The sequence below is a fragment of the Podarcis tiliguerta genome (genome assembly GCF_965153285.1).
Source record: "Podarcis tiliguerta genome assembly, chromosome: 5".
Taxonomy (NCBI): Eukaryota; Metazoa; Chordata; class Lepidosauria; order Squamata; family Lacertidae; genus Podarcis; species Podarcis tiliguerta.
Genome location: NC_139538.1, coordinates 77,787,275 through 77,809,815, shown reverse-complemented (window position 1 = coordinate 77,809,815; position 22,541 = coordinate 77,787,275). Strand labels below are relative to the sequence as shown.

Below are 22,541 nucleotides of genomic sequence, written 5' to 3'. Positions count from 1 at the left end.
ACACCACACTGGCTCTCTTTTGGGGCCCACTCAAATATTTTATGGGGGAGTGAAGGGACCTAAGCCCCTAGGAGTTGGCTCCTATGATGCCATTTTTTGAACTGCATATCAGCTTTGGAAAACATTTGCTTCAGCTTTTTACTTACCAATTACAGCTGTACCTTGGTTGCAAAACACCTTTGAACTCGTACGTTTCGAATCCTGAACAATCAAAAACTGGAAGCGAGTGTTTTTGAAAGCCGAACATCCAGCACAGCTTCTAATTGGCTGCAGGTTGTTCCTGCAGCCAATCAGAAGCCGTGTCTTGGTTTCAAACAGTCCCGTAAGTCGAACGGACTTCCCGAACACATTCTGTTTGAGAACCAAGGTACGAATGTATATTTATTTCAGCACGAAGACTTCCAACAAACCAAAAAAAAACCCCCCAAAGCACTGCTCTCCTTTCAGTTTTGTGACATGTTTGAAGGAGATATAAGCAATACGCTGTTTGCTATTTTATTACCCTTATTTGAAGTGGTATCTCCCATGGAGAAAACCTTACGGCGTGTGAAAAATCACCTACAACCATTTTCTGAATCAGAGTACAACATATCAAGAAACACATCCTATTTCCAATTAAGATCTTTGAATAAGAGATAGTGACAGAATTCAGTAAAATGAAAAGGGAAAAAAAGTCATCCCCAGGGAATGTGTAAGTTTGTTTTCTTACACTCTCCCATATACATTATTAAAGTTTTCAATCCATTCCCTCTGTGACTGCCAGGAGGCTCTTTGTTTGCTTGTCAGCTCAAGCAAGTATTGAACGAGTCTTGATTTATTCATAGCAAAAATAAAGATTTACAAAACACTCCGTTTTACTGTCAAATTGCAATGTTCAGCAAATAGCTGGCAAGCACAGCTCAAGACTCCATGGGACAATGAAAAATATTTTAAAGACCATCATTTCTTTGGGGTAATGATTTGAAGGAGCAGAAGTGAAGGGGTTTAGGGATGTGATTTAGCATTTGTTAGGGTTTCAACCAGGGCTTTGTTTTTCTTCAGCTGGCACTTCCCAGGTGGGCACCGTTGCCATTCTAAGAGAATGAGGGAGGTGTTCATGGTGAGTTCCGTGAAAAATAGCACTGGTTTCAACCAAAACAAAAATCAGATCTGGGGTGGATTGAAGTGTCTTGTGGTTCATTCTGGCATTGGGAAGAGGTTTCTGAGAATACATGCGGCTAACCCCACTTGCTAAATGCTGCTGCATGTACCAGTCACACCTCCGGATGATGTGCAAGCAGCATCAGGTTGACGGGGACCAGTGCATGTACAGCCCCTTCCTCCCATGGCAATTGGAAGACTAGTCAATAATAATAATAATAAATTAAAAATTATTTATTTATACCCCGCCCATATTGACATCCTACAGAGAGAGCTGTACATGCACACACTATTACAGTGGTACCTCGGGTTACAGACGCTTCAGGTTACAGACTCCGCTAACCCAGAAATAGTACCTTGGGTTAAGAACATTGCTTCAGGTTAAGAACAGAAATTGTTTGGCAGTGGCACAGCAGCAGTGGGAGGCCCCATTAGCTAAAGTGGTACCTCAGGTTAAGAACAGTTTCAGGTTAAGAACGGAGCTCCAGAACGAGGTACCTGAGGTACCACTGCAATTTGCTATTTGCTTACTTACTGGATTTCTTACCCATCCTTACCATCATAGCATTTTCTTTCCCCCCCCCTTTTGTTTTTGTTTTGTTTTTTATGAGTCTGGGCCCCCTCAATGTTCAGAGGGCATTCAGTTCCACCCCGGCTCCTCGCAATGTTGCATGCACAACGTCAGAACATCATGTGACGTTGCACATGGGATATCATGAGCTGGGCGCCCTCAGTCACCCTAAGCAGCTGTTACCTCTGCTTACTGTAATGACCTCAGGGTGGTTACAACAATCAAATATACAATTATAAAACAAATGAAAAGGTCACAACCATAAAACCAGAAAATTGTAAAAAAATAAAATAAAAACAGTGGAAAATAGCTGCAACGCAGAAAGGCTAGTTGGAAGAGGAAAATCTTCATTAAGTATATATCCATGTAGGAGGGTCCCCTTCAGTGTTACAGAAAGTGTTCATTGGCAGAGGGAGGGAGGGCTACCTGAGCGCCACCCGCGTTACCTAATTGTACATATCTACAGGGGACACGGGTGGCGCTGTGGTCTAAACCACAGAGCCCACGGCTTGCTGATCAGAAGGTCAGCAGTTCGAAACCCCATGAAGGCGTGAGCTCCCATTGCTGGGTCCCAGCTCCTGCCAACCTAGCAGTTCAAAAGCACACCAAAAAGTGCAAGTAGATAAATAGGTACCACTCCGGCAGGAAGGTAAATGGCATTTCTGTGCGCTGCTCTGGTTCACCAGAAGTGGCTTAGTCATGCTGGCCACATGACCCAATAAAGCAAGATGAGCGCCGCAACCTCAGAGTTGCCCACGACTGGACCTAATGGTCAGGGATCCCTTTACCTTTACACATCTACAGACACACACTGCTCTGTTCCTGCTGCTGGGTGGCCTGACTATGTTACCCTTATACCACTCATGTTATGAAGGTGCTGTCAATTGAACCTGAGGTCAAAGAAACAGAATAGACCCTCCTTTCTCTCACACACACTTTTTGCATTTGGGAAGCTCCCCCATAATGGTACAATGGGATCTCCAGTTTGGTTGGGGTTTTCTGATTTAATTTGCATGCAGGTAAATTGAGCCGTGCTTTTCTCCTAACACTAAATCTCACAAAGGTATTAATTTCCTCAGAGAAGAATTGCTGTGTTCTCTCAGGAACATTGTGTCACTGCCAGCTGGAGAGAGGCAGACTGTGCCTTCACCAATAGCAAAGGTTGCTATGTGCAAGAAAAAATATATGTTCCCCCTACGAAGGCCTTCGTTAGGATTTATTTATTTTTAATTTGTCCTTTCTCCTGTCTATGCATTGAGACAATCATAACAAGCTTTATATAAGACACTGCATGTGTTTAAGGCACTTTGGGCAGATCCTATGTAGTTGAGGGCAGGCTGAGATGAATGAAGATTGTCAGGAAGGCAAAGGCAATCTGCTGCATGGCAGGCACAGCTCCAAATAGCAAGGAGGTGGATCCCAGTGGGGTTTTTTAAAATACAAGGAGGCTTCCTTGGCTGGTCTCCCTACAGTTCCTCCTTTAGGTAGACCCAGGTGATAACCGGGGCCAGCCTATTACTATGAAGAGTGCAGAAACTGCCTTAGGGAGCAGATATTGCCAGCGGGGTGTGGGCAATGACCTGCAGCCTCCCAGTCATGCCCCCCTATTATATAGGGCAGAGTTCTGTGTCCAACGTTGCCAGTCCTCCACCCACTAAACTAGACTGCTGCCCTCAAGTGCCCTGAAGTATTCGCCCATTGCCAGTGTTGGAAGAAGAAAAAAACCCAACTGGCATTCCAGTTGGTTTCTGGGAGAGGCTATTTTGTTCTTTGCCTTGGGTAGCACAAGATCTTTGGCTGGCCCTGCTGAAGGCACATTGGCTGGATCCACCTGACATCCTGTCACGGGTTCAAGACACATTATGGGTTCACAAGCTTTTGGGCTTGGAATCAGCTTGATCCCCTCCCTCTCTTTCCTTTTTCCTTTCTCCTTCTGTGATGGAACTCCTGTTTGGGGACTTCCCTGGCTTTTTTCTGACCCACGTAGGACCAGTCCGGATAGTTGGCCTTGGTGAAGATTTGATGTTTTCATCCTCAAAAAGTTTTTGATTTGAGTTTCTACTGAAATGAGGCTGCATTTTAATGTTGTATTTTAATCTTGTTTTTAAGTTGTATTTTAATCAATTGTTTTCATACCTGGTGTTAGCTGTCCTGAGCCCGGTCTTGGCTGGGGAGGGCGGGATATAAATGAAATATTAATAATAATAATATAAGGTACAAGTGGGAAATGTTATTGAGTCACAATTTGTACCAGAAGTGCAAGGTAAGAAGGGAGGGAGGCAGGAAGAAATGTTAGCTGCATCCTCCCCCACTCATTTGTGCTTGCCTGAAAGTACCCACCATAACAGTCCAGGGAACTATGGGAAATGTAAAATGGTGGCTCACATGCCTGGCCTCCCAACATGCCATACTCTCAGTGACAGTGAGTTCTGCTTTTGTATGGAGGTCTTAGCAGCTGCCTGTGGATGCCGACAGCTGGCGCCAGTGCTGGCAAGGCCCTTCCTCATACTACGACCGGACTTCCCCCACCCTGCAAAGCTATTAATATCAGTGGGGGAAGAGGAGATTGAAAATTTCTAGACAAATAACAAGGATAATCCTTGCTGCACAGCAGTTGTTTTGAACTGGTGAAGCCCATTAAACTCTGTTGACACAGTGTTGGGGAAAGACTCAAGTAAACAAGGAAGGCATGAAACCATGTAATTATAAAATACTTATCTCCTTATTTCCTTACTTCCATTGCCTGCCCCCCTGCTCAGATGCACACACCAGTTGCCATTCTTCATCATATTATATCTGTAATAGCTGTCTAATTCTGCAACTGGATCAGGAGGGGCGGAATGCTTGTGCCTATATAACAACGCCCTCCCTGGCTTTGACCACACGGATTTATTTGCAGAAACGATTCCTTTATCTTGGAGAGTTCCTCCAGTTTCAGACTGTTTTCCTTTGAACTTGTTCCATATGCCAAGAACGACTTTAAAATTAAAACATCATCACAGCAGGTCATTGTCAGCCAGAGATATAAGACATGCGGAAGACAAAGAGTACCTTATTGGCAAAAGTGGTATTAGTGGTAAAACCATTTCCCGGATTACCGGTAGGTTTAATAGTTATGTGAGCTCATAGTGCACCCAATAATGGAATGTCATTCATCCCTTTTAGATGCTGGCCCTACTCAAACCTTACCTGAGATTTTTCCTGACTAGGGCTTAAAATGAAGCAAACCTTAAAAGGTAAAGGTAAAGGGACCCCTGACCATTAGGTCCAGTCGTGACCAACTCTGGGGTTGCAGCGCTCATCTCGCTTTATTGGCCGAGGGAGCCGGCGTACAGCTTCCGGGTCATGTGGCCAGCATGACTAGCTGCTTGTGGCGAACCAGAACGGCGCACGGAAATGCCGTTTACCTTCCCATTGGAGCAGTACCTATTTATCTACTTGCACTTTGACGTGCTTTCAAACTGCTAGGTTGGCAGGAGCTGGGACCGAGGAACAGGAGCTTACCCCGTCGCGGGGATTCGAACCACGACCTTCTGATCTGCAAGTCCTAGACCACATAACACCGGTCTTGAAAGACCTACATTGGCTCCCAGTACGTTTCCGAGCACAATTCAAAGTGCTGGTGTTGACCTTTAAAGCCCTAAACGGCCTCGGCCCAGTATATCTGAAGGAGCGTCTCCATCCCCATCGTTCTGCCTGGACGCTGAGGTCCAGCGCCAAGGGCCTTCTGGCGGTTCCTTCATTGCGAGAAGCAAAGCTACAGGGAACCAGGCAGAGGGCCTTCTCGGTAGTGGCGCCCGCCCTGTGGAACACCCTCCCATCAGATGTCAAAGCGATAAACAACTACCTGACATTCAGAAGACATCTTAAGCCAGCCCTGTTCAGGGAAGTTTTTAACGTGTGATATTTTAGTGTATTTTTGGTTTCTATGGAAGCCGCCCAGAGTGGCTGGGGAAACCCAGCCAGATGGGCGGGGTACAAATAATAAATTATTTATTATTATTATTATTATTATTATTATTATTGGCTCTGTGGTTTAACCCACAGTGCCACCCGCATCCCTAACCAAACCTTACTTGCCCACAAAAGTTCTGACTAGCCTGCTTGCCCACAGATAACATGCAATTGAAATTTATGCCTCAACAGCTCAACACGGAGAAGAGGAAAGAACTGGACAAGAGGCCTTTAGTGTACAGACAGTGCCATCTCCCCTTTGGATGTATTAGACTGGTGCTGTTCCTGTTGGGAGATTTAGGATAGAAAAAAGAAAGTACTTCTTTCTACAGTGCATAGTCAAACTATGGAACATGCTCCCCCAAGCAGCAGTGATGGCCACAAACTTGGATGGCTTCAAAAGACAAATTTATGGAGGGGATGGTTATCAATGGTGACTAGCTATCATGGTTGTGGCTCTACCTCCATGGTTGCTGGAAACCAGGGGAGGGGAGATTGCTGTCGTGTTCATCTTCTGCTTCCTGGCTTCCCACAGGCATCTGGTTGGCCACTGTGGGAACAGGATGCTGGACTAGATTGACCATTGGCAATGCAATGTCCATCCTCTCTCTCTCTCTCTCTCTCTCTCTCACACACACACACACACACACACAAATTCTCATTCAAAATGCTGGCATTACTTTCTAAAGTGTTTGCAATATTTTGTTGGAAGCTGTCCAGAGTAGCTGGGGCACTTTGGTGCTGCTGAATCAAACCAAAGGCCCCATCTAGCAGTCTGTTCCCACAGTGGCCAATCCGATAGCTCCAGGAAGTGCTCAGTCAGTACATGAATTCACTTTTATGTCATGTAGTCATAGAACTGTAGAGTTAGAAGGGACACTGAGGGTCATCTCATCCTTCCCCCTGCAATGTAGAAATATGCAGCTGTCCCATATGGGGACTGAACCTGCAACCATGGCCTTATCAGCACCCTGCTCTAACCAACTGAGCTATCCAAGCTCAACCACTCAGCCCCATCCCATTCATGATTTCCCAGCAACTGCTATGCAGAGGCATACTAGTAGCCATTGATAACCTTACCCTTCATGACTATTTCTAATCCCCTTTTAAAGCTATCCATGTTAGGGGCCATCACCACATCTCGTGGTAGCAAATGCCATGATTTAAGTATGGAATCACAGGAAGGAAATTAGAGGGTGGTCCTGGGGCTCTGAGAAGCACTATTCTGACTGTTGAAATGAGCATTAAGGAGGTTCCATTTACTTTGCTGAAACGTTTTCGCAAGAGACAGAAATATGCTGAAAAAGTACTATACAAAGTACTAAGCTATGGATTTTGCAAACAATGCATAAGCACATGCCAGGTACTTAATATACTGCTGTTTCAGAAAGCACCATTTTAACCGCTGATTTTTAAAGCTGGAGACTCAGAGCTCAGGGAGAGGAGGGGTCAGAAAGCTTATGGAAATGGATCGGCTTTAGAATGCCTGGCGAAATACTGTTGTTGAAGAAAATCTTTGTGTGAAAAAACCGTGTGTGTCTCTCTTTCAAAGGGGCGTTGGCAGGATTACCCATGGGTGATTATAACATATTTGGAGTTCCTTAAGCACTCCCAAAAGTACATGATGTTGCACAACAATTTGGTAAGGTGGAGCTGGTTATTCAGCTATGCCATGCTTTTTACAGGGAGGAGTTGGGAGTGAGCCAAAAACTTGCAAAACTGGATGTGAGAGAAGCAGCTTTTTAAAAAGTCGTTCATGACAATCACATGTTACATAAAGTGCCAATTTGCATCTCTGAATGAGGTATCATAGATCAAACACCACAGAAAAGGTCACTCTTTCATGTGCATAATGGCGAGGAGGAATCATAGCACAAGGGTGATGTTGATGCTATTCATGGATAAGTAGCTACCCCTGGTTCAAACTCTACCATACATAGTTAGAAAAGCTTTCCCCAAGATGTCCCCAAAAGTTGTTGGATCACACATTCCACCATCCTTGACTATTAGCTGAGTTGGCTGGGGATGATGGGAATTGTAATCTGAGAACATTTGGGGACCCAAGATTGGGGAAGGTGAGTTAGACAAATTCTAGTACAGTGGTACCTCGGATTACAGATGCTTCAGGTTACAGATGCTTCAGGTTACAGACTCCGCTACCCCAGAAATAGTATGAACTTTGCTTCAGGATGAGAACAGAAATTGTGTGGCGGCAGTGCGGCGGCAGCTGGAGGCCCCATTAGCTAAAGTGGTACCTCAGGTTAAGAACAGTTTCAGGTTAAGAACGGACCTCCAGAACAAATTAGGTTTTTAACACGAGGTACCACTGTAGTAGAGCTGGAGTAAACTCTGCTTGAGACCTGGAACAGCTATTGCTATCGAGAGTAAACGGTGCAGCATGAAACAGATGGATGGTCAGGTTTAGAATAAGGCAACTTTACATCTTAGAGCACTTATTGATGGGCAGGCTAACATGTGCCCTGACTCCAATGAGCAACATTGTGTATGAGACCATCTATGAAGGTCCATTCACATGAAGAGAGCACATTTGCATTCAAGCCTCATTTCTGGGCCTCCCATGAGCGTCTGGGGTTGCAAAACTAGATAGCCACATGGTCTAAGATGGGTAGCCAACGCGGTGCCCTCTAGATGTTTTAGACTACAACACCCATCATACCTGGCTATTGGCCATGCTGACTGAGGCTGATGGGAGCTGCAGTCTACAACATCTGCAGGCTACATATGCTCTGAGAGCATGAGGATATATAAAACCTGCTGGATCAGACCAACATCCTCTCTAGCCTCCTGCTTCCCAAAGGAGCCAGCCAATCAGACTCTAGGAGCAGGACAAGACACTTGTTCTTTTCTGATGCTGCAGTCATCAAAGCTTGAACATGCACGAACCAGTTCCAGGTTTTCACATCACTGGGCAATGCCTCAAATGCAATGCTTTTCCATGGAGACTGTTCACACACTCAGCTACGAGTCAACCACTCAACCATCACTTACCCCATCATTCTTTGGCAAAAGATTCCTGCATTGCAGTGGGTTGGACCAGATGACCCTCATAGTCCCTTCCAACTCTACAATTCTATGGTTCTTTGGTTCCAGTGAGGTCATTAGCCACACCTGGGGAAACCGTGACCATTGAGTCCTACAATCATAGAATAGAATCATAGAATCATAGAGTTGGAAGAGACCACATCGAGTCCAACCCCCTGCCAAGCAGGAAACACCATCAGAGCACTCCTGACATATGGTTGTCAAGCCTCTGCTTAAAGACCTCCAAAGAAGGAGACTCCACCACACTCCTTGGCAGCAAATTCCACTGTCAAACAGCTCTTACTGTCAGGAAGTTCTTCCTAATGTTTAGGTGGAATCTGGCAAGATATGCTGCTCAATGTTCTGCATAGTAAAAATGTGCTAGGATAACATACTTGCATATTTGAGCCCCCAGCCCTTTTGCTCCAAAAGACAAATCCCTTACATTTTGCAAGCCATGGGAAATCCCATCCTTTGTTCTGTGCATGTCTTATCAGCTACACAACGTTGAAAGAGGCCAATAGCTCCCGAAGTGTTATAAATTGGCTATAAGTTTCCTGTGAGGTCACATGATTGAGAAACCAAAGCCTCTGTTACTTAACTCCTAGCCTATAAAAGGAAGGCTGAACTCCTAACGGATGATTCCTGTCCAGGCCTTTGTAGAGCACCAGAAACGTCAAAGTGAGTGAGTAGATTTTTAATTTGTCCTTCCTTAATGATGGCTATGCGATTGAAATACATGCAATATTGAAGACTGCCGCCAGTTCCTTGTTCAAACGGGTCAGATTGCATTGTGCTCCATGGATTTGATTAATTTCAACCAGAGCTAGACCTGCCGCCTTAACTCTCTCTTCATTGATAATCCATCCTTTGATTATTAAGTGCTTTTCGTATCAGCCTTTCACATCTGCCTGCGCTTATCTAATAATTAGCTCCCAGATTTAACGACGAGTTGATTTTGTGTCCAACAGCAATGTAATTTGTTAGTATCTTGATCCATTTTGCTTAACACCCTGATTTAAATGCAGTTGGCAAATTGTCCTTTTGAATGTATTGTTCGGAAGGAGGCATTCCGTTGCAAGGGAAGAAGGCGTTTCTATTCCTTTTATAATTATGCAGGGAAAATGATATTTTGTCCAAGTACAGCTTGCCCTACCCAGGTGATAAAAGTTCCACTGGCTGAGATACCCTCTTAGTTAGAGCTGGGAACTGACTGCTTTGCATATAGTCACCTGGTGTCAGCATCCCCTTCATAACCTTCTGGTTTCATGTTTTCGATCAACTCAATTTAGCCCAGAGATGCTGCTGAAGCATAATAGGGGAAGGGCCATAGATCAGTGGTACAGCCCATGCTTTGTATGGGAAAATCCCAGGTTCAGTTGAGGGCATCTCCAGCTACAGAGGACAACGTCTATTGAATCAGATCAGTCCATCTAGCTCAGTATTGTTTGCTCAGTATTGTTTGCAGCAACTTTCCAGGATTTAAGATGCTGGAGATTGAACCTGGAACTGGAGGTGATTCCCCCACACAGTGTGCAGGGCCAGGAAGGCACCTTCCTATCTCCTTCCCAAAGCCTAGTAAACGCTTGCTTCAGGAATGAGGTGTGAGGGCCCTGACAGGGTTCTAGAGTCCTCCCTCCTCCTTCCCAAAGCAGTGCAGTACAGTAGTACCTCAGAAGTCAAACAAATTCAATGGAATAGTCCAATATACAGTTGTACCTTGGTTGTTGAATGGAACCTGTTCCGGAAGACCGTTCGACAACCAAGGTGTGGCTTCCGATTGGCTGCAAGAAGCCATGGAAGTCGCGTTGAACGTTCGGGTTCCAAAGAACGTTCACAAATCAGAACACTCAGTTCCAGGTTTGGGGCATTTGGGTGTCAAAACGTTCGACTTGCAAGGTGTCTGGGATCCAGGGTACGACTGTACTATCTTTCTGCATGTATTATAAAGATTACAGTGGTACCTCGGGTTACATACGCTTGAGGTTACATACGCTTCAGGTTACACACTCCGCTAACCCAGAAATAGTGCTTCAGGTTAAGAACTTTGCTTCAGGATAAGAACAGAAATCGGGTTCCAGTGGCGCGGCAGCAGTAGGAGGCCCCATTAGCTAAAATGGTGTTTCAGGTTAAGAACAGTTTCAGGTTAAGAACGGACCTCCGGAACGAATTAAGTACTTAACCCGAGGTACCACTGTACTACATGCATATTTTTAATACATTTACATGCATTCCTTTATGGATCTCTTTATGTGCTTGCTACTTTAGGAAACACGGAATGTATATGCAAATAACAATTTAACCAAGTTTTACTCAGAGCATACCTGCTGAAATTAGGGAACATGGCTAATTTAGTTCCACTACTTAGTTTCCAAGTAAAACTTGGTTGAATAGCACCCAATACATGTGTAATATGAAACGCATAAGAATGCATTTAATATGTGTGAGTCTTATTTGTATTTTTAGCAGAACCAGTAAAAATAAATAAATAGCCCACTTCTCATCAAGATCAAGGAGTGATGTAGGAGGGGGGTCAAGCAGATAAGTTTGACACTGCGATTTGCAGAAAATCCCATCCCTAATAGAGTGCAGAATCTTATTCTTTCCTAAATGGGATCTAGTACAGCACTCTTGAAATGTGCCTTATGTGGAGAGGTGTGTCTAGAACTTTCACTATACAGTTTTTGTTGAATGCTAAATACACGTCTCTATGCCCTGCCCTTTGACACCTGAGGTATGTGGTTTCAGGATACCCACACCCCATACCTGAGATTGTAACTTGCTTTAACTGACCTAACCCCTCCCCAACAACTTACACACCAATATGGCTAACCTGACACAACAACAAAAAACCCCGCACACTAACACGCAAATAAACCACACTGCAACCAACCAAATGCAGCCAACCAAACCTTGGACCCTCCAGTCTCTCACAATGCCAATAAAAACAAATAAAGGACCTACTCATGAGACGCTGACACAAAAACCGTGCAGAAACACTATGCAAAAGAATGAAAAGCTCCTCACCCCACAGCCCTCTCTCTTCCCTCTATTTTCCCCCAAAGTCTCATACTGAAGGTAAACAAACTATGAAAAAAGAATCTATGAATTGAAAGCGGAGACACTATATGTACTTTTCCTTGTTTGTTTTGTATCACAAAATATTTATTTGTTTATTTATTTTTTTAAAAAAAAACTTTATAATACTGAATTTAAAGCACAGCCTGGGACCTGCTGGCAAAGGGTTGGTTATATTTATTATTATTATTATTATTATTATTATTATTATTATTATTAGCAGTAATAATAGTAATAATAGTAATAATATAGGTGCTAGCTATTATGATAGGCATGAGGCCTCTTTTGGGTGCTCTTGGGCTCCAACTTGCATCAGCCCATGGCAGCATGGCCAAAGGGTTCTTCTACCTTGCCTAAAAACTTTCTTGTTGTGTGTAACTGTTCAAGAGATGAGGAAACAAAAGAAAATTAAAAGAGTGTTGGAAATGGTGCATAATCCCCCTACTTCAATCTATTAAACAACACTTTACCCACAATATTTTAAATCCTTGTTCATATTGCTGGCCTTCATTTCATTGCAGTGCATTATAATTGGTACGGTTGGGTTTGGGTTAATTATTTTCTCCTATCTCTACCTCTTTAATTTTAATTTTTTTTTCTCCAGGTCAAACCACTGAACAATGCTGGTGCTTCTAACACTCTCTGTGTTGATTTCGCAATTTTCACCAGCATCGTTCCAGGGCTCACCGCAAGTTATACAGAACTTGGATCGGAATGCCTGCTCACTGGTTGTATGTGGACCAGCTGAGAAAGGGTTACCAGGGATAAATGGGAGAGATGGAGTCCAAGGACCAAAAGGGGACAAGGGAGAGCAAGGTATGGGAAAGGTGACTTCCTAAGAGCTCCCATTCTTTGAGGATCAGCTTTTGATTCACACACTGGAGGGGAAAAAGACAGGAAATCATGCAGTCACACATAATTTAAGCAAAAGTGGCTTATGATGCAACTTCATGATGACCCCCAATTACACTGCCTTGTGATAAATATCAGTTAGTTTTCAATGTTAAGACAACCTCTTCTCCAACCATGACTTAGGCTTATCCAATGCCTAAACCACCACCTGAGGGTAAAAGGCTTAGTCTTGGTTGGAGGGGAGTTTGTAAGCTTCTTGCTGCCCTTCCGAGGGAAAGGGGTATCCTGTTAAAAGGATCCTAGAGGAGATGCTTCTATCCAGATTCCCAGGTGGGGGCTAGAGCCATAGTTCCTTTCAAGGTGGAAAGCTTGGTGGAGATGTACCTATCTGATGTAAGTCATAGGACCTCCTTGCCTCAGGGTAGACCCCATGGAGAAGATACTTCCAGTAGGCAGGTTGTTTGTTATAGGATATACGCAATGCGTATGACAAACCTCTTACATCTGCAACCAATAAAGCTGTGCTCTTATTCAACTCAAAAGAATGTGTCTTGACTGGTTTTTCTCCACTGGGTAGGGGCGGCAGGGTCACGGCGCCTGGACATGCAAACAGCGTAAAAATTCTACCAAGACAACATAAAAGCAAAGTTGCATGACATCAATATAAAAATGAATCTTAAGTTTTCAAAGTGATACTGTAAAGACTATGGTGTAGGTCCATCAACAGTGAGGGCTAGAAGTGCAAGATCGCATGGTCTTCTGCATTTCTCCTCCTCTCACTGGATTAAGAGGGACATGATGCCAAACAGAGAAGGAAAAGGCAGAAGAGGAGAAAGCAAATCTAGGGAGGGGAACGTCATCTGGTGGATGTATGGCAACAGCCACCTTGAATGCAGCTGCCTTGGCTAACTTTAGAATTGCCATACATCCAGAATCTCCCAGACATACCTGGAATACTGTAGTCGGAAGCAGTGTCTGGGTGGAAATCGGCTAAATGTCAAGGCAGACATATGGCAACCAATGTCGGCAGTGTCGTTTTTGCAACTACAGTGGTACCTCGGGTTACAGAAGCTTCAGGTTACAGACTCCGCTAACCCAGAAATAGTATCTTGGGTTAAGAACTTTGCTTCAGGGTGAGAATAGAAATTGTGTGGCAATGGTGGCAGCAGGAGGCCCCGTTAGCTAAAGTGGTACGTCAGGTTAAGAACAGTTTCAGGTTAAGAACGGACCTCCAGAATGAATTAAGTTCTTAACCCAAGGTACCACTGTATGGCCAAAAAAGCTCAACAACTTCTCTGTCCAGATTTTCACTTTTTGAAATATGGCAACCCTAGATAACTTAGCAATGATGATGACCCAAGACTGGAATCTATGCATTGCTTCTTGTGTTAGCATCTTTAAACTGAAACTGGGATGAGATCATTTCATTTAACTGATTTGCCAGTAATTTATCAGCCATGTGTTCATCAGAAGTGCCTCTTGTTCACCCACTTAGGAAACCACTTTTCCCCTCTTTTTAAAGATTTTAAATTGATATTATAACAATATGTAGCCAAAACCATTAAGCTGTACATCAAACATGTTTGCTTCCTATGCAGAAAAAGAAAGAAAGAAAGAAAGACATATGAAGGGGGAAAGGGACAAAATAACAAAGGCTCTATAGTATCATGCATAAGTTAAAAGGGGAAATATCATCATTTCCACTGTCATTCCAGAAATGTAAAAACAAGGTGTACCTCTCAATAAACTTCTTCCTTGGGTTATTATGTATTGCATTCCTCTCATATGTAAGCTTTATCATTAAGATAACCCCACTTTTCATTCTTCCACTTAATGCCAGGGTTGGCAGGACCAAGAGGAATTCTTGGTCCTCCCGGAAAAATGGGACCAGCTGGACCACAAGGAGAAAAGGGGACCCAAGGAGAGCAAGGACCCAAAGGAGATGCTGGAGCAATGGGTATGGAGTGTTCTTGACTAAATGGAATTGTATTGCATTGCATTCAACAAAAGCTAGATATTATTACAAGAAATCAAACTTCTTTTTAAATATTTTTATCCACATCTGTCTCTAAGTCTTGTTAGAGGGCCATCCTGCCCATTGGGCACATCAAACATTTCCCCGGAAGGGAGTACAAACCCACCAAGGTGCTCTTCCCTTGCTCCCAGTACAGGACTGGGAGATGAAAGACAAGATGGTGCCCATACCCCAGTCCATGTACAGAACCTCACCAGACTTCCAGTTGAAACTTATTTCAACACTAGTGATAGGACAGCGTCCTCCACCACTCTGAAGGCATACCAGATTGGGACAATGGCATGCACATTTCAGTGTTCCCAGTTCTAAGGCCCAGGAGCTCCTGATGCACTGCAACTCATCACAAGAGACCTTCCCCCTTTGGTGTATATCTCTGCCTGCTCACAAAACCTCTTTCTTTTGAGTAGGACCGCGTGGAATCCGAGGTTTGCAGGGTCCTCCAGGAAGCGTCGGCCCCTCTGGAGCACAAGGCAACAATGGCCCACAAGGTGAAAAAGGCGTCAAAGGAGAAACAGGTAATCCTAAGTGCTAAATAGTTGGATTTCTGCTAGAGGGTTCAATATTCCACAGTGGCCAGGATCCAAAGGAGCATACAACTACTTCTGCACACTCAATGGGGTTGGGGGCTTCTGCTTCTCAAGCAGCCATTTGTGTTATCCCTGGAGACCTACCATCCAACAAAAGAAGTAAAAAGACCTAAATGTCAGTCCAAGTCCTTAAGCATGCCTAAGTAGCTTTTTCGGATCCCAGTCACAGATTTTAAATGTTCACATCCACCCTGTTGTCAAGATACTTAGTATGGTAAAGTTTCCAAGTTATAAATGCTACGTGAGTGGAGAAAGCAACCATAAAATGCCCATACCTCTGATGTTTCCCTCTATATATACAGTGGTACCTCGGGTTACATACGCTTCAGGTTACATACACTTTAGGTCACAGACTCCGCTAATCCAGAAATATTACCTCAGGTTAAGAACTTTGCTTCAGGATGAGAACAGAAATCATGCAGCAGCGGCACAGCGACAGCAGGAGACCCCATTAGCTAAAGTGGTGCTTCAGGTTAAGAACAGTTTCACATTAAGAACAGACCTCCAAAACGAATTAAGTTCTTAACCCAAGGTACCCCTGTACATCCATCGTGGATGCCAATGAAAGAACAAGCAAATACATCATAGGCTGACAGCTCTCAAGCTTGACTCCCATTGTTAGGCAATTGGCTGAGGTCACAAAAAGATTGTGATCTGTGACAGCCAGCTTCTGAAGTCATGTTCTGGCAACATGCAAGTTATAAAATGTAGTGATAAAGGCCACTTCATCAAATGCATCTGACACTAGTCCAGAAAAGCTTGTGCTATGATATATTTGCTAGTTTCTAAGGCAGGGGTAGTCAACATGGGAGGTTGTTGGAACCTATCAGCCCCATTCAGCAAAACCAATGGCAAGGATGGTGTAAGTTGTAGCTCACCTTGGGAGGGAACCATATTGACTACCCCTGCTCTGCAGTACCATAGCCTCATCATTGTTTGTTTTGGTATACCAGACTAACAGGACTACCCCCTAGACATAAAATTGTGACTATCATATCCTCAGTATAAACCAAAGTTAGAATATAAACAATGGAGCTATCATTTCTGTGAGAATGTCCAACCTAAGATGTAGGCCGCCTCTTCCCATATGAGCTGAGCCAGACAGTGCAATCATCATCTGAGGGCTTCTTCATGTGCCTCCTCTACAAGAAGCCCAGAGGACAACATGAGACCAGGCTCCCTGTTTGTGGAATGCCCTCCCCAGAGAGGCCCGCCTGGCACCTTTGTTACATATCTTAGGCAAAAGCATTCCTCTTCTCCCATCCTTTGGCTAATTAAACCATCTATGACATGCATAGGCAAACTCAGCTCTCCAGAAGTTTTGGACTACAACTCCCATCATCCCTGCCCACTGGTCCTGTTAGCTAAGGATGATGGGAGTTGTAGTCCCAAAACATCTGGAGGGGCAAGTTTGCCTGTGTCTAGTCTATGACCTTTTAAACCGGACAGGTGGGCTGGTATTTTGTTACTATTGTGTGTATTTTTGTGCTTTTATATTGTAAACTTCCCTGTGATCTTTGGATGAAGGGCAGCATAGGAACAACAACAGACAGACACACAAACTAGGGCTGAGCTGAAACTATTTACCTACTTTTGCATTTGTGATAATTACAAAGTACCTTCCATTTTTGCTGATTCTCCCCTCCCCATTCAATATTTCTGTAGGTTCAAAAGGAGCTACTGGTGCCCAAGGTCCCAAAGGTGACACAGGTGTGGCTGGGCCCAAAGGCGACAGAGGCCCAGTGGGCGAAAAGGGAGCGAAAGGAGATGTGGGAGAAAGAGGTAAGTGGTGTGGGTGAAAAGGTGCATCTGAACAAACATTTTGATGGCCTGAGAAAGGTTCCAAAGAGACAACAGAAATAACTTCTTGATGTAGTGCATAGTTAGTTTGAGGGATTTTTAGCTGGCCACTAACTTAGATGACTTTAAAAAAAAAAAGTATAAAACTGGCACTCCCCAGATTCAGCTCTGAATTTGAGGAGGACCTCAGCATAGTGCCCTGGGATGAATGCCCTCCTACCTGCAATGAAAAAACTATCATTTTAAACTCCCCACAATACCCCTAATAAAGCAGCACTCCAGGGCATACTGAGCACTGAAAATGTCTGTACTCACTCTCCCCACCCCCGCCCCCCAGACTGCTGTTTTAATACTCCGCGAGGCTCCAGAGCTTTCCATGTCACTGTAGGAAATTTAAAATGGTAACTCTCCTTACCAGTGCCCAAGGGCACTGCCCCAGGAGTGCCAGGGTGTAATGCCAAGCCCTTGCTCATCTTCTGCTCAATGTCAGCCTCTGATACTCCTTTCCAGTTAACGAAAAGAAAAGGTTTGTGATTTGTTCACACTGCTCCTGCATACAACCTTTTAAACCAATTGGCTATGGCTGTTTATCAGATGTTAACATGCATACGAAAACAGAAGCCACCTACCAACTAACTTGCTAGGGTGTAGTTGGTTTTTTTAAAAAATCCTGTATCAATAAGTTTTTAATGTTAGACATCTTATTATGTTTTCATATGTGCTGGAAGCTGACCCGAGTGACTGGGGAACCCCAGCCAGATGGGCAGGGTATAAATAATAAAAATTATTATTATTATTATTATTATTATTATTATTATTATTATTATTCTCTCCATAGGATTACAAGGAGCGACCGGTACCCAAGGGCCAGTGGGGAAACCAGGATCTCCTGGATCCAAAGGAGATAAAGGATCTGTAGGTGACAAAGGGACCAAGGGTGACAGCGGTCTCTCAGGTAAGGAGGGTAGCCTTTTGTTGTTGATGTTAAAAGTGATGCATTAAAAGTGTTAGAGCAAAATTTGTCTTTTAAGTTGCTGTGCCCTTTTTAGTTGGTGCAATCCATGTGAATTTTGTAACTCTGATTATTGAGGGAAAGTTTAAGTGAGCAATCAGGGTGGAGCTAACTTTTTTTAATAAATCACACAACTCGATTGAGAGTGTATTTAATTCCAGACCATTCTGGGGGGTGGGGTGGGAATATTTATTCTAGTTTGGGCCTTAACAGGAAGGTCTGAAAGAGGGATCAAGCGATGGATACCTGTATCTGTATAAACAAAGGCTTCTTTCAAAAAAGGGCAAACGTTTACCGTTGATGGACATTAATACCACTGAACCATTAATGGTATAATTAATTCATACCATTAATACACACATTCATACACCAATACACAAGCAAAACAGACCTAGTAAGAGATCACCACCCAATGTTCACTAATGTACAAATTCATTTCCAGTTGATTCTACACTGAGGTTATGTATAGCATAATATTATTTAAATTTCCATAGGATTAATGAACCATGAATTAATTAATTATGGCAGCAATTGATTGATTGTGACAACAACATGTTTATTGTGTTGTGCCATTTGTATTGTCTGGCAATTTTTACAGTTCCTGGGTGGGTGGAAGTTGGGGAGAGAGGTGGCATTTGGTTTAACAAAACGTTTCACATCCGCACTGTGTGCAATATATTGTTTACCGCATATTACTACAGTACTGAATCTTGCAGATCATGATCATTTTATTATTTCTCAGAGGTCAACCTTATGAAAAAACAAGTCAGTGACCTAGAGGGGCAGCTAAGAGCCTTGCAAGCCAGTTTCTCCAAATATCAAAAAGGTAAATGTTGCATGTAACAGAAACATTGTGAACCGTCTTTTGCAATCTTCCTCAGTCCGTTTGGCCCCTTAACAGAGAACCAGTACCAACATACAGGTCTATGGACACATTATATGTGATAGCACAGGTGTGTTCCTCATAACCCTTAGATTCCAGCACATGCATGCATCATCCCCCTGTTGTAGCATTAGAGAACCCACAACAACATCGTCTTTGCAAGATTATGATCGCAGCACAAGCTCAATAAGCACAGGGATAAATTGTGTAGGTTATCCCTAGTCTTTTGCAGCGTTATCCGAACCCACTTTTTAAAGATCCGCTTTCCTTCCTGCAAAATAATTGCAACACTTTGAAAATTCAGTGAAGAAAATGTTCTTTTGAATGTGCTGTAGCCTGGCCAGAGCCAGGTGCACCATCAATTTTCAATTATCACCTTTGTGGCCACAGCTAAGGTGCTATGAGGGTTCTCTTGATTCTACATAAAGGTAAAGGTAAAGGGGCCCCTGACCATTAGGTCCAGTCGTGGCCGACTCTGGGGTTGCGGCGCTCATCTCGCTTTATTGGCTGAGGGAGCCGGCATATAGCTTCCGGGTCATGTGGCCAGCATGGCTAAGCTGCTTCTGGTGAACCAGAGCAGCAAACGGAAACGCCGTTTACCTTCCCGCCGGAGCGGTACCTATTTATCTACTTGCACTTTGACGTGCTTTCGAACTGCTAGGTGGGCAGGAGCAGGGACCGAGCAACGGGAGCTCACCCCGTCGCAGGGATTCGAACCGCCGTCCTTCCGATCAGAAACCTATGTGGTTTCTACATAGGATGGCATTAATCATCTTGTTGCTAAAAGCATTATCCAAATCCAAAATTTCTATGAGTTACAAATAGCAGAGGTTGCCATCCATTTATTGGCTTTGCAAAACACAGTGGCTGACTATCAACCTGACGCCCACTCCCTTTGTTTGTTTTAGTTGCAGCATTCCCGGGAGGGCGAATTGTCGGTAACAAAGTATTCGTAACCAGCGGCTACGAAGGCACCTTTGATGACCTGAAGCAAAAGTGTCTGCAAGCCGGGGGCCAGCTGGCTGCCCCCAAAAATGCTGCGGAGAACACAGCCGTCCAACAGATAGTTGTTCAGCATAACAAGTCGGTCTTTCTTGGGGTAACTGATATCCAGACGGAGGGGAAATTTAGGTACCTGAATGGCGATGCCATCGTTTACTCCAACTGGCTGCAGGGAGAACCCAATAACGAAAAGGGCAGGGAGAACTGTGTAGAGGTTTATGTGAATGGAAAGTGGAACGACCGGGCCTGCGGGGAAAAGAGGCTAATACTCTGTGAATTTTAGGCCATCTGTTCCAAAAAAGAAAAAAGAAAAAGCTCGACCCAGCCACAAGCTTCAATACTGTGTTTGCTTTTTATCTGTAGACATTAATCATTATTTTTTCAATCCTTTTTTGTTTTAGTCTATTGACATATGTGCACACATAACATAGCCATTGGGCCAGGGTGGACCTGACAGGTTTTATAAGGACTGCTGCTACTGCTCAGCAGAGAGGGCTTCTTTTAAATTGCTTTTTTTAAAAAAAATTAAAAATCCTTTTTGATTTTTTTTAGTGTTTCAACTGTTTTCAACTGAGTTGTAAGGGCATTTTGTGGGATTTGCCTGGGAGGAGAGGAGCGGGAGAGGAAGCTCCTTCGGGCAGGACCTTTCTTCTTGCTTGTGTTACTGTATAAAGTACTATGTAGATTGATGGGCTTATATCAATAAATCATGATCCGTTTTCCGCTGAAGACGCACATTCAGAATGAAATGTAAGGTCTTGTAAATCTGAAGTTGAAAATGGTTTGTGGGTGTTTTGTTTTTTCCTCAGTGGGGTGCATTGCTTTTGATGCGGGTGGGGGGATTTTTACATGCACAGGATATTTTTATATTTATATTTTCAAAACTGTTTATTAAAAGAGATTTTCTTGGAGCAAACAGACGTATTTTCATCATATGGGTAAGCATTCCTAGGAGCATTTATCTGAGGTAGAGATGGATTAGAAAGTACTGAATCATTTAACTAACGAGGGCTGGCCAGAACCTGCTTTCCACTGTTCTGCCTCATGGTCTACCGCTTGTGCAAATCAGATCCTCATTGGCATTCACACCCAAACATGGAAACTGACCAGCTATGCCATTGCTTCCAATAGGATGTGCACCAGAATGTGGTAAACAATGCTGCCTTTCTATTCCATTGTGTGATGCACATTTGGGCAAACACTGGAAAGACATACACACATTAAATAGCACAATGGTTCATCATTTCCCCAAAAACGTGCACAACATTCTCTGCATCCAGATAGATTTCACTTTCTGACTCGCTTGCACTATAATTCATGCTGATTATATTTCTGCTGATGAAAAATAAACTGGGTGGAATTGGACATAACAAGGATTTGTGCTAATGGTTCATACTCAGCCAAACGACAATGGCCGGGGTTGGAAATTTTGGGTAGTAGTGTACCAAGTTTTGCTTAGTTAATAGAGGATATCATCTTACCTCCCCGCAAACAAATCAGGATGAATGCTCAATATGTAGGTAATTTGGAAATGACCTCAGTTGAGAAAGTATTTTGCAACTATAGGCTATAATATTAGGGCATCGTTAGTAAGTTATACATGTATGAGTGCAAGGCGAAAGCTGTACAGCCTTGACCACAGTAAATCAAACATCTCTCACTGTGTTTCTAGAGGGTGTTTTAAGATAAGCTAACTTGCCCTTCTCCAAAACAAATATTGACTAGAAATGTAGTTCAAATACTGAACAAAATTTATTCTGCTTTAGCAATCTGGCCAATATGACATCTTTTTTCTTTTACGATTTATTCACCTGTCCTAAAGTGGCGGTGGTGGTGGTGGTTCCTTCTTAACAAAATAAATTACACTACCTGTGTGCTTTCCGGCAACGTCTACTGTTTTCTTTGCAAAAGGGCATTTTTAGTTGGGGAGCATCATGTGCTATCCCCCTTCACATGGACTGAAATGGTAGAGTCAAGCAAAAGCTGCATCAAGTAATTTTCTTGAAATTTGCTTTCACTTCTTAAACCTCCTTCACTAGGGCTGCCCTCAAAACTTTGAGCTGCTTGGTGACCATTTGTGTCAGATTCTGCTGTCTGAAGTGGAGCAAATATGGATCAAGTAATTTCAACAAAGCCAATGAATTTTCCCCCCACCCAAAACCTACCCTCCATACACGAGAGGTGGGTGGAAGATTGCTTGGCAGAAGTACGAGAGACAACAGCCATCATCCGGCAGCACGGGCATGTGCCAAGTGGTGGAAAACCTGCTGCGTCAGATGGAAGCCACCAGAGAAGGTTCTAGATTAAGTCCCTGAGATGACCATTAGGTCACTTGTCCACCTCAAGGCAAGAGCGGGGGGCCTTACTTCCTGAGGCACTCAAGCATAAACACTCAGAGCAAAATGAAGACCCGTGGCAGGGAACAACATGGATGGTGCTGTGGGTGGGGATGAAAATACATGGCCAAGCTTCAGATGAGTCCTCTGAAGCCCCATTCCGACAGTGCATTTTAAAAAGCTGCTTGGGAGTTCATTGATGTGAGAAAGGCACTCATCACTCTCAGAGGCAATATTTACTGGCACACT

At 43.7% G+C, this 22,541-nt stretch overlaps 1 protein-coding gene across 2 annotated transcripts; it reads left to right on the top strand.

The window, feature by feature from the left end:
- Positions 1-9,130: 9,130 nt before the first annotated feature.
- LOC310679065 (uncharacterized protein) lies at positions 9,131-20,872 on the top strand. 2 transcript variants are annotated; one of them, XM_083443778.1, is made up of 8 exons: positions 9,131-9,388; positions 12,390-12,601; positions 14,478-14,594; positions 15,080-15,187; positions 16,925-17,041; positions 17,898-18,014; positions 18,814-18,897; positions 19,863-20,872. In XM_083443778.1, exons 2-8 carry the CDS (start codon positions 12,406-12,408, stop codon positions 20,237-20,239), a joined length of 1,116 nt encoding a protein of 371 aa, XP_083299904.1. In that variant the 5' UTR covers positions 9,131-9,388; positions 12,390-12,405; the 3' UTR covers positions 20,240-20,872. The 2 variants fall into 2 exon arrangements, with proteins under 2 accessions (XP_083299904.1, XP_083299903.1); XM_083443777.1 differs by having other exon boundaries at positions 9,333-9,392.
- The last annotated feature ends 1,669 nt before the right edge of the window (positions 20,873-22,541 follow it).